Below are 11,915 nucleotides of genomic sequence, written 5' to 3' on the forward strand. Positions count from 1 at the left end.
GGATATGTCTACTTAATGAAGCACAAAAGTGAGTCGTTTGAGAAATTCAAGGAATACCAGAATAGGGTACAGAACCAACTGAGTAGAAAGATTAAAGCACTCCGTTCAGATCGGGGTGGCGAATATCTTTCAAATGAGTTTGATCAACACCGAAAGATCATGAATCGCTCTACGATTAACTCCACCGGAACACCTCAATTGAATGATGTGTCCGAACGGAGAAATCGAACCTTACTTGATATGGTTCGATCCATGATGAGTCACACCGTAGTGCCAGATTCATTATGGGGTTATGCTCTTTGTCACTGCTCTTATACTTAACAAGTCCGTCTAAAGCTGCCGACAAGACTCCATATGAAATGTGGAAGGGAACGGTCCCCAACTTGTCCTTTATTCGGGTTTGGGGTTGCGAGGCTTATGTCAAGTGGAGACACGAGGATAAGCTCGGCCCACAATCGGTCAAGACATACTTTATAGGTTATCCAAAAGGAACATTTGGTCATTACTTCTATTCGCATACCGAACATCGAGTTTTTGTTGCGGCTAGTGCGACATTCTTAGAGAAATAATTTCTCGAGAACAAGACGAGTAATAGAACCTTTGAGCTGCCGGAGATTCCAGAACCAACAACCGAGGAACAGATGGAGGAAGTTGTACCTCCAACTGATGATACGGTTAATATTCCTGAGGAACCTAGGAGGTCGGGTAGAGACTCTCATCCTCCGGACAGATACATTGGTATGGTCGAGGAGAATGACTTTTTACTTCTAGAAAGTAATGAACCCGCAACCTATAAAGGTGCTATGTCCTGTTCCGACTCAAAGCTATGGCTCGAAGCCATGCAATCCGAGATGGACTCCATGTATGAGAATAACGTATGGGATCTAGTTGATTTACCTAATAAGGTAAAACCTCTACAGTGCAAATGGCTTTACAAAATAAAGCGTTCTGTAGACGCGCAACCAGATATCTATAAGGCACGACTTGTGGCAAAAGGTTTCACTCACGTGCAAGGATTGCATTATGATGAGATTTTTGCACCTGTAGTCATGCTACATTCCATTCGGATAATCTTAGCGATTGCCGCATTTCATGATTATGAGATTTGGCAAATGGATGTAAAACCGCCTTCTTAAACGGTTATTTGGAGGAAGAGTTGTACATGGTGCAACCCGAAGGTCTCATAGATCCTAAACATCCTAAGAAAGTATGCAAGCTTAAGCATTCCATTTATGGACTTAAGCAAGCTTCACGGAGTTGGAATCATCGTTTCGACCAAGTGATAAAAGAGTATGGTTTCACTCGATCAGTCGAAGAACCATGCTTATATATCAAGTCGAGTGGGAGCAATATTGTATTCTTGATATTGTATGTCGATGACATACTCTTGATTGGGAATGACATTCCTCTCCTATCTTCGGTTAAAGAATGGTTGAAGAGCCATTTCCAGATGAAAGATCTGGGTGAGGCACAGCGCATTTTGGGAATCCGTATCTAGCGAGATAGATCACGATGGATGTTATCACTTAGTCAGGAGTCTTATTTGGATAAGGTTCTTGAGAGGTTCAGCATGACCAACTCCAAGAAAGGGAACCTTCCAATGACGTGTGGGATACAGTTGAGCATGTCTCAGTCACCCACGACGCCTGAAGGTGTTGAACGCATGAATCATGTTCCTTATACATCAGCTATAGGATCAATCATGTATGCCATGATATGAACACGTCTAGACGTGGCATATGCATTGAGTATGACGAGTCGGTACCAAAAAAATCCAGGTACCTACTGAGGACTAAGGATTGGGTATTGACTTATGGAGGAGATACTAAGCTATGCGCAACCGGTTACGCAGATGCTAGCTTCCAAACGGATCTCAGTCCGGTTCGTCTTCACTCTTAGTGTGTTGTAGCAGATTCTACTACTGAATCGTTGAATTATGATAAGCATGTAGGGCACGTCATTTTCATGGGAATTAAACGTGTTCCAGAGTTGTAGTACTTGATTATGGATTTGATACATTATCTTTTTCATATACTACTTATAACTTCATCGTTTTATATATAATATTTTGTTTTTCATGTGGATTGTACTGACAACATTGAACGCCACAAAGTGAACTGAATTACATTATATTTGTTTTGGTCGGTAATCGCCAAGGTGAGCTGATAATTCCGGCTATTATATTGTGCAGTCGATTGATGGTGGGTTCAACGAGCCATAAGTCAAACGGTTGACTGATCGATCACAGATGCGAGATTATGACGATACCTCGTAGGACAACTTTTTGTGACAACGTAATGGAGTCCTAAATGCTTAAAAACATTCGGTACCAGGTCGTGGATAGGACATCCATTGTGTTCCTAGAGTCGATTCTTTTAACTATCGACTGTCTCTTGAGATTAAGGCAGTTTTTGGGTGACTTTGGTTTCTTTCTCACGGTCTGCCGTAACTGGAGGCTAAGTAGATTTTTTCCGGGTCATTTCATCGTGCTTACATCTGCAGGATTCGAGTTGAGGAAAATATCCAACCCTTATCGGTATAGTTATTTCTCGGGGCCACTCGAGGAGTTGAATCGAAATGCATGGCCATGCTCGAATGTTGATTCGTTTATCAGTTAAGTTACTCTCTAGTCGGGGAAACCACTCTTGTTATTGATCGCTTGTAAAATACGACCTTTGTGAATTCGGATTTGCAAATTGTTTTACATTGAGTGGGAGAAATTTTATAGGATATGAGAATCGGTTATCGCACATACACTTGTGAGGACAAGTGGGAGTTTGTTGGAGCTTGTGTCCTCCACAGTTTAGTGTGATAACATTTGTAAATCTCTTACAGGTTCACAAGGGTATACTTCGTATATTTAATCAGTTGATTAACGTTTACCTAATAACGGTTGGCTTGCTAGAAAGTTTGACGTTATTAACATACAGATGGTGGTGATCAACTGGTCTCTAAAGGTCACACCTATAGGACGTGTTTGAGAAATGTGGTTATAGAAATATAATTACATTGATGCCCAAAATGACTAAAAAGTTAGTCAATGTGTTGATGAGATAATTATTTAATGAAAATTAAATAATATTAAGTTGAGACGAATTAACTGTCAATTCGTAAATTAAATATAATAAGTTATATTTAAATAAATATATATAAGGTTAGTTTGGACGAATTAATCTGTTAATTCGTAGTTAAATATAATCAGTTGTATTTAATATCAACAAGTTGAATGTGTCATAGTGGTAATAGTGAGGGTACACAAGCCAAAAGGGCGTGGGTTCGATCCTCACTAGATGACAATTTAACACACTTTATATATTTTTGGAAAGACCAAAAATAAGGAGAAAAATACTCCTTATTTCGGTTCACTTGGCCGAAATTAGGGAAAGTTTTTCTTTTCCTAATTGACTTCAAGTTTCGGTCTGTATAAAAAGAAAGGTAGAAAATTATTTCTACCCTAATGCTTTTTCTTGACCTTGCCTCCTCTTTCTCATCACAAGAACACAAAGACAATTAAATTTTACGGAAAATTTTAGATTGATTTCTAGCATAATCAAAGGGCATATCTCAGATCGTCTTGGGTGCAACTAATAGGCGAATATCAATTTTGATATTGTTCTTAGGCCATATTTGCTAGGACCAAAGGTTATTTCTGAATCCTTTGCTTTTGTTTATGTATTTTATTTTATGACCATTGATCATCTGTTTTAAATCTTTATAATCCTTCTAGTTTAAGGGAAGTATACAGACTTATTTCCCACACTTCTAGCACACCTTTCACATCTCATTGTGGGACAAATCTCCGAAATAGCCCATCGGAGCAATGTTTGAATAGATAAGGGTCATCCCAAAGGAAGAGCTTGGCATCATGTATGAACTTCTTCCTTTGTTGATATGAAAGGTCGGGTGGCAACTCCTTTCCAACTAGATCGTTGGCTATGTCGGCATACCGAGGTATATTGGCTTCCAACATCATTAAAGCATCATCGGCGAAAGAATCATCAATAGGTATATTAATACCTCCATCATCATACTTTAATCGGGATAGGTGATCGGCAACAACATTTTCGCCTCCCTTCTTGTCTCAAATATCAAGATCAAATTCTTGCAAAAGCAAGATCTATCTTATGAGCCTTGGCTTGGCCTCTTGTTTGGCTAGGAGATGCTTTAGGGCGACATGATCGGTATGAGCAATGACTTTGGAACCAATTAAATAAGAGCGGAATTTTTCTAAGGCATAGACAATGGCAAGTAGGTCTTTCTCCGTAGTGGCACAGTTTATTTGGGCCGCATCCAAGGTTTTGCTAGAATAGTAGATAGCATGGAGCACCTTGTCTTTCCTTTATCCTAGCACCACACCTACCGCATAGTCACTTGCATCACATAGGAGCTCGAATGGCAAGTTCCAATCCGGTGATTGGATGATAGGTGCGGAAATCAAGGCCTTCTTAATCCTATTAAAAGACTCAAGACATCATTAGTAAACACAAATGGAGCATCTTTTAAAAGAAGCTCCGTAAGGGGTTGACAATCTTAGAAAAATCTTTGATAAAGCGACGGTAAAATCCCGCGTGGCCTAAGAAACTACTTAAACTTTTGACATTTACCGGTGGGGTAGTTGTTCAGTAACTTGGACCTTAGCACGGTCCACTTCAATATCTCTTTCGGAAACAATGTGACCAAGTACCACTCCTTCATTCACCATGAAGTAGCACTTTTCCCAATTCAATACCAAATCAACCTCTTCACAACGCTACAAAACTTTAGTCAAGTTAGCTAACCATGCATCAAATGAAGAACCATAAACACTAAAATCATCCATAAACACCTCCATAACAGATTCAATGAAATCAGAAAAGATGCTTATCATGCAACGTTGGAAGGTAACGGGGGCATTACAAAGACTAAAGGGCATCCTACGATAAGCAAAGGTACCATAGGGACATGTAAATGTGTTCTTCTCTTGGTCATCTGGGTGAATGGGTATTTGAAAGAACCCGAAATAACCATCTAAGTAGCAAAAGTACTTGTGACATACCAACCTCTCCAATATTTCGTCAATATAAGGTAATGTGTAGTGGTCTTTCTTGGTGGCCAAATTCAACCTCCTATAGTCAATATACATGCGCCATCCCGTCACAACTTTAATGGGAATGAGTACATTTTTATCATTTTTTACTACGGTGGTTCCTCCTTTCTTAGGAACCAATTGGACCGGACTAACCCATTTAGAACGGAAATTGCATAAATAATTCCCGCATCCAACAATTTAATAACTTTCTTTTTGACCATTTCTTGCATGTTAGGATTTAGTCGTGTTTGACCTTTGACACATGGTTTATGATCTTCTTCAGGACATATTCTATGCATGTAAAATTCCGGGCTTATGGCCTTCAAATCATCAAGTTTGTATCCAATGGATTTCTTGTGAGTTTTCAAAACTTTAAGCAATGAAGTTAATTGACTCTCACTCAAATGAGCACTAACAATGACCGGACATATTTCCTCATCATCTAGAAAAGCATATTTCAAATTAGAGGGGAGGAATTTAAGTTCGGGTTTTTGTACCTCAAGGTCTTGAGGAGTAGAAACCAAACCTACAAATTGTGAGCTTTCCTCAAATGATAGCTCTTCTCCATATAATGCAACCTCTAAAGCATCAACCTCCTCACTTCAAATCTCCTCATCACCTACAAATGATTCCAACGACAAGAGTGCCTCCATGGGATCTTTAGCCAAAGATCGAGGTATAGAGTCTTCTATGACAACATCAACAATATCCAAAACGTCAATAACAAGACTCTTCTAACATTGGACTCTTCATGGCACTATTCAAATTATATGTTACCTTATCGTCAACAACTTCCAATGTTAACTTACCATTCTTGACATCAATTATTGCACCCGCGGTATGTAGAAAGGGTTTTCCCAAAATGATTGGGATTTGGGCATCTTCGGCCTTATCAAGAACAATAAAATCAACCGAAATGAAAAACTTACAAACTTTAACCGGAACATCCCCCAAAACACCCAAAGGGCGTTTTATAGAACGATCCGACATTCGCAATGTGACACTAGTACATTTTAAGACTCCTATCTTTAGCTTATCACAAATAGAATATGACATTACACTCACACTAGCACCTAAATCACATAAAGCTTTATCAATAGTACAGGTGCCAATGGTGCATCTAATGGAAAAGCTACCGGGATCTTTTAACTTAGGAGGGGACTTATTTTTCAAAAGAGCACTACACTCGGCGGTGAATGCTATAGTTTCAACATCTTCAAAAGTCCTCTTCTTAGTTAAAATATCTTTCATGAATGTAGTGCAAGATGGAATTTGAGTAATTAATCGGTAAAAGTAACGGTTACCTGTAGATTCTTCACCATTTCCATGAACTTACCGAAGTGAGTTTTCCTTTTGATGCTTGGCCAATCTATGAGGGAAAGGCACTTTGACTTTTTCCGGCACTCTTACTTTAACATCTTTCTTGGGAGGAGCATCCTCCACATCTTTCACTTTCTCAACAACAATTGGTTCATCCACTTTCTTTGGAATAGCTTCACCTTTCTTTGCATTAGGAGAAACCTCCAATTCAACAAGTACCTCCTCACTTTCTTTGGGTATAGGTGGTTCATTATATTTGGGACCACTTCTCAAGGTAATAGCAATGACGGTATCATGAGGTTGCTCACCTTGGGGTGATAGTTGACGCGTTTTTCTTTGAGAGCTAGATGAGGCTAGTTGAGCCATTTGATTCTCTAGCATTTTGATTGCGGCATTGTGAGCTTGATCACTCTTTTGTATTTGAGCCAACAATTCGGTTTTGGTCTTAGCCATTCGCATCACCAACGCTTCAAGTTTGCTCCCCCATTAGTTATTTTGTTGGGAATTTGGGGGTGGACCTTGGGTTGGTTGGAAGTTTTGCTAAAAGATTTGTTGAGGTGGCCTTTGATTTTGATTTTGATTTTGATAGCCCGGTGGATAGTTGAACCTTTCTTGTGGGATAAAGCTATTTTGTTGCTGGGGGTTGAGGCACAAAATTGTTTTGTGCTTGTTGGGGCACAACGTTATTTTGGGGTTGAGGATTTAGCACATTATTGCTTTTGTAAGACAAATTCTGGTGGAACTTTGTGTTGGGATTGTAAGTATTGGAGAAAGTACCCGGTGGAAATGAACTTTGTCTAAAGCTTTGAAAAGTATTTACCTCCTCAATAGTGGCTTGACATAAGGCGGTGCAATGTCCCGCACCTCCGCAACCTTCACAAACAACAATTTGGCTAGTAGTGGACATGGCATTGACTTTTTGAAGAGATTATGCCGCATTTTGAGCCTCCAATTTTAGTTGAAGCAAGGCAATTTGAGCCTTCAAAATAGATGTATCGGAAGCCCCCTCCTTAGTATTTTGTGGTGTACTTTGGGAATTCACATATTATGAATCATGAATCACCATGGATTCAATTGTGGCATGAGCAATATCGGTGTCAATTTAATCAAACTGCCCATTGTTGGCGGAATCAAGAACTCGTCGCGACTCGGCACAAAATCCATTGTAGAATGTTATAGCGATAAACCAAGGATCCAACCCATGATGTGGGCATTGTCTTTGTAACTCCTTGTATCTCTCCCAATCTTCATAAAGGCTTTCTAGCAATTGTTTACGGAACCCCGTGATTTGGCTCCTCAAGGTTTGAGATTTCTCCGGTGGAAAATACTTTTGGTAGAAAGCAAGAGCCAAAGTCTCTCAATTGGTGATCCCCGTGGTGGTTCTATCAAGGCTATTGATCCATAGCTTAGCCTGGTCCTTCAATTAAAAAGGATAAATTATCTCCCTTATTTGAGATTGTGTGACTCCCATTTGCCTAATCATTGAGCAATAGTCACAAATTTTTTGCACATGGAAATTGGGATCCTCCAAAGGACTTCCCCCAAATTGCCTCCTCTCCACAAGGCTAATGAAAGTCGGTTTGATCTCGAACTCCACGGCTCCAATTTGGGTAGTAGTGATACCCCTTGGGAGCATAGTTGTAGTAGGCTTAGAATGATCGGAAAGTTTCGCTATCTTTTTTATTGGAGATGGTGGTGGTGGTAGAGATGATGAACTAGAACCTTCTTCCTCATCACAAATGGGATAGTTGGTACGGATGCGTCCCAAACCACCCAGAATAGAAGATTCGTCAAGCTCCTTGAAATAATTGAGTCGGCTACGAAAAGTTCACTCGGGCTCCGGATCAAAGGGAATCAATTCTCCGGTACGATAGGACCTGGGCATAAGACAACAACTACAAGAAACTTGTAAGTAACAGTCTCAAGGAACAAGTGTTCCCAAGGACAAAAGAAAACAAGATAGAAATGGACAATTCTAAACGCAATAAAACCGTGCTCCCCGACAACGGCGCCAAAATTTGATAGGCAATCGCACACCTAAAAACGATACCCTAAACTTGGCTAACAAATTAATGTAGTAAAGTAGGGGTCGAACACAAGGAGACGGGAATTGCGTAGTGAATAGCTATGAGTAGAATTCAATCTAGGTCGATTAAATTGTTTGGTTGGTTTGATTGTTAAACTTGTAAATAAAATGATGTAAAATAAATATGATAAAGAAGTCTAGGGGAGTCGGGTTGCACATGCAAATATATAGATGCTCATGCTAAACTAGAAATAGATAATATTGTCAATGGTTTAGGTCATATGACAACCACTTCTCGGCCTTATTGTCAACCATAGAACGGGTCCTAACGAGCTCTCGCTATGGCTAGGCCGGTCTACTAAAACATGCTTAGTCTAATTCATTTTCGTGCCTCTCGACTTAGAAAAGTAAATTAATAAATTAATCTAAGATAATGATCAATTACCAAAGATTAGCAAATAAAAGAAGCATGTGATAGAAACTTATCAAACAATATTATAACCCAAATTTAACATTTACAAACATTATTCATGCATGGCTTCCCTATTCCCTAGACAAAGTAGACTACTCACTCATATTAGAAATTAAAATAATGATGTATGAATTAATAAACATGATTATAATAGAAATATAACTAAATGAAATTATAAGAATTATTTATATGCTAAATAACAATAACTTATGAATTAGTGAAATTGCTAATGATAAGAAACGTAAATAGGCAATGCTAGAATAAACTATAATGATATTAACTTGATAATGAAATGCAATAACAAACTAATATGACAATGCTAATAACAATAACAAAAACTATATGATAAAGAAAATGGTGAATGAATTAACGATGTAAAACTAGTAACGAAATTACCGTGGTAAAGGAAATAGAACTTGAACTAGAAGAACTCAAATGACAAACCCAAATAACTTGAAAGGAAAGATTGTATTATTAGAGCAAATGCTTAATTTAAATTGTTTGTAACAAAGGAATGCTTAATGAAATGTAAACTAATATTTAAAACTAAGAGAATTTGTAATACTCCGTATTTTATAATTATTTATAATATTATATTTCATTTTATACGAATTATGTATGAGACGGAATAATAATAATAATAATAATAATAATAATAATAATAATAATAATAATATAATAATAATAATAATAATAATAATAATAATAATAATAATAATAATAATAATAATAATAATAATAATAATAATAATAATAATAATAATAATAATAATAATAATAATAATAATAATAATAATAATAATAATAATAATAATAATAATAATAATAATAATAATAATAATAAGGGTGTGGGAGCCCAGATTGTCTCTCGGCTCCCCACCAATTTCATGTAAACATTTACTTTTATTTTAATGAAAGCTGCGCGCATAATAATATAAAAAAATAATAATAATAATAATAATAATAATAATAATAATAATAATAATAATAATAATAATAATAATAATAATAATAATAATAATAATAATAATAATACGTATATGTATGTATGTACTCTCACCATCCTACCCATACACACACACACACACACACACACACACACACACACACACACACACACACACACACACACACACACACACACACACACACACACACACACACACACACACACACACACACACACACACACACACACACACACACACACACACATCCTTTATCCACTCATCTTATGCATCCAACTCATCACAAAATCTCAACCCAATACACACAAAAGATGAGAGAAAAGAGAAGAGAGAAAAAGGAAGAGAAAATGGAGATTTCGCCCTCCGCCTTATGATCGTAAAGTAAGATCGTCTTATACAAGCCTTTATATTATTTAATTTATACCATCGACCCGCCTTGACCCCGACTCACCTTGACCCTTCATTTGACCACCGTTGACCGCCCAAAAAGGGGTTTGAACGTGACTTTTATAGGGTTAAATTGTTGCTATAGCTGTTTTGTGCGACGGTCTTAAGACGGATTTTTGACCCACTTTTAGTGACTATCATGAGCTGACCTTGTTGGAATATGTGTCCTCCGACAATAATGCGATCACAACTGTCGATCATGATGATCACATGTTTAAATCTCATTTTAAGAATACATGTGGGATATAATATTTTACAGTCAACTGGTTCACACATATCGGTAATGATTGGCTGACTAGAGTTTGACATTACTGTCGTGCGATGGTGGTGATCAGTTGATCCCCTTAGGTCATACCTATAAGGAAATACTCTTAATTGATTATTTAATTAATCGCATGCCGATACGAGTTAATTAAATTGCTTAAAATTAACGGATGATTTGTGAGTAAGACTAACGTGTCTTATTATAATTCGATTAAACTAGATACGGCCTAAGTAATCGAATTGTTTTATTACTTAGATAAAATTATTGTTTACAAAACAATTGAAATTGAAATTGAATGAATAATTTATTATAAATACAAGATGTTGTAATTTATAATTTGGTAAACCGTTTTGGCATAACTAATTACGAATTACTAGTCGATTTTGTATATGACATATTTTATGAGTATGTTGATTTTTTATATGTTAAAAATACATTACAATTTCATGTCAAGTAACATGTCACATATGTCACAATTGACAAATGACAAAATAAAATGGACCTCCCATTTTATATATATGTGCCGAAAATTGGAGGGAGTTTAAGGTTTATATTGTGTTTTTATTTTAAGTGGAAAACATGATGATTAAACCTATTATCTAGCCATGCAAACCTAGTTAATCTTGAGAAGAACACAAGCTCATGCATTGGCCCCTTTCTCCCCTTCCCACCGGTTTTTCTAGCTAGAAATGCCAATGGTTTTTCTATCTTTATTCACAACTTCAAATTATATTTTTCTAGTGTAAGAAAATATTATTCTCTCTACATCTTATGAAACATTTTTAGAGAAATAAAAACCTCACAAAAGCTCCTCTCTTGACCGAAATATTCAAGAGAAAATACAAATTATTTTTGTCAAATTTTAAGTAAGACTTATATTATTACTAGTTCATAATAATATTAGTTATTAAGGGTTTTCCTTGGGTATATAATTTTGGGAGAGGTTCTATTTTGGACCTTTTGTTCATCCATTATAAGGAAGCTCAAGAACTAACAAATAGGTGAATTTGTTGGTGCCCTTTTGATCCGAAATCCCAAAGTAAGATTGACGATTTCTTCTCTTATCTTGTTTTTAGTTTGCATGCATAAGATCTTGGATTTATTTTATGACTAAATAAATTAACTCATATATGAATATATAAATTAATGAGATTAATGATTCTAACAGACCTTGGGTGGGTTTTGTCCAGGGTTGAGTGGGGGTTGTAGTGGTGGCCATGGGTGGCGGAATGGGTGGCGTTTGGGTGGTAGAAAATGGGGTTAAAAAGGGTTATACGGGTTGGGTGTGTTTGTTTTGTCATGTGGTTGTTTTTGCTCTTTGTAGTGGTTGTCGTGGTTGGTGGTAGTCG

General features: G+C 36.9%; 1 protein-coding gene and 1 non-coding gene across 2 annotated transcripts; one reads left to right on the forward strand and one right to left on the reverse strand.

Moving 5' to 3' along the window:
* Positions 1–3,781: 3,781 nt before the first annotated feature.
* On the reverse strand, positions 3,782–6,319 carry LOC141631102 (uncharacterized). The gene is made up of 4 exons (XM_074443820.1): positions 5,998–6,319; positions 5,275–5,510; positions 4,634–4,750; positions 3,782–4,072 (listed from the first exon to the last, which is right to left on the reverse strand). The coding sequence occupies exons 1-4, from the start codon at positions 6,317–6,319 to the stop codon at positions 3,782–3,784; spliced, it is 966 nt and encodes a 321-aa protein (XP_074299921.1).
* Positions 6,320–7,584: 1,265 nt separating this feature from the next.
* LOC141635426 (small nucleolar RNA R71) lies at positions 7,585–7,692 on the forward strand. Its single transcript, XR_012540117.1, has one exon. It is a non-coding gene; the product is annotated as a small nucleolar RNA R71 (small nucleolar RNA).
* Positions 7,693–11,915: the final 4,223 nt, after the last annotated feature.

This window comes from Silene latifolia, chromosome Y (genome assembly GCF_048544455.1).
Source record: "Silene latifolia isolate original U9 population chromosome Y, ASM4854445v1, whole genome shotgun sequence".
Lineage (NCBI taxonomy): Eukaryota > Viridiplantae > Streptophyta > Magnoliopsida > Caryophyllales > Caryophyllaceae > Silene > Silene latifolia.

Excerpts from the sequence above, each read along its gene's own strand:
- LOC141631102 (XM_074443820.1), bottom strand. The coding sequence starts at position 6,319 with ATGAAAGATATTTTAACTAAGAAGAGGACTTTTGAAGATGTTGAAACT. Across the intron at positions 5,511-5,997 it reads GGATGTTCCGGTTAAAGTTT|ATGATGAGGAAATATGTCCG; the intron begins GTAAGTTTTTCA and ends ATGCTTTTCTAG. Across the intron at positions 4,073-4,633 it reads TTGAAGTGGACCGTGCTAAG|GGAGGCGAAAATGTTGTTGC; the intron begins GTCCAAGTTACT and ends TGAGACAAGAAG.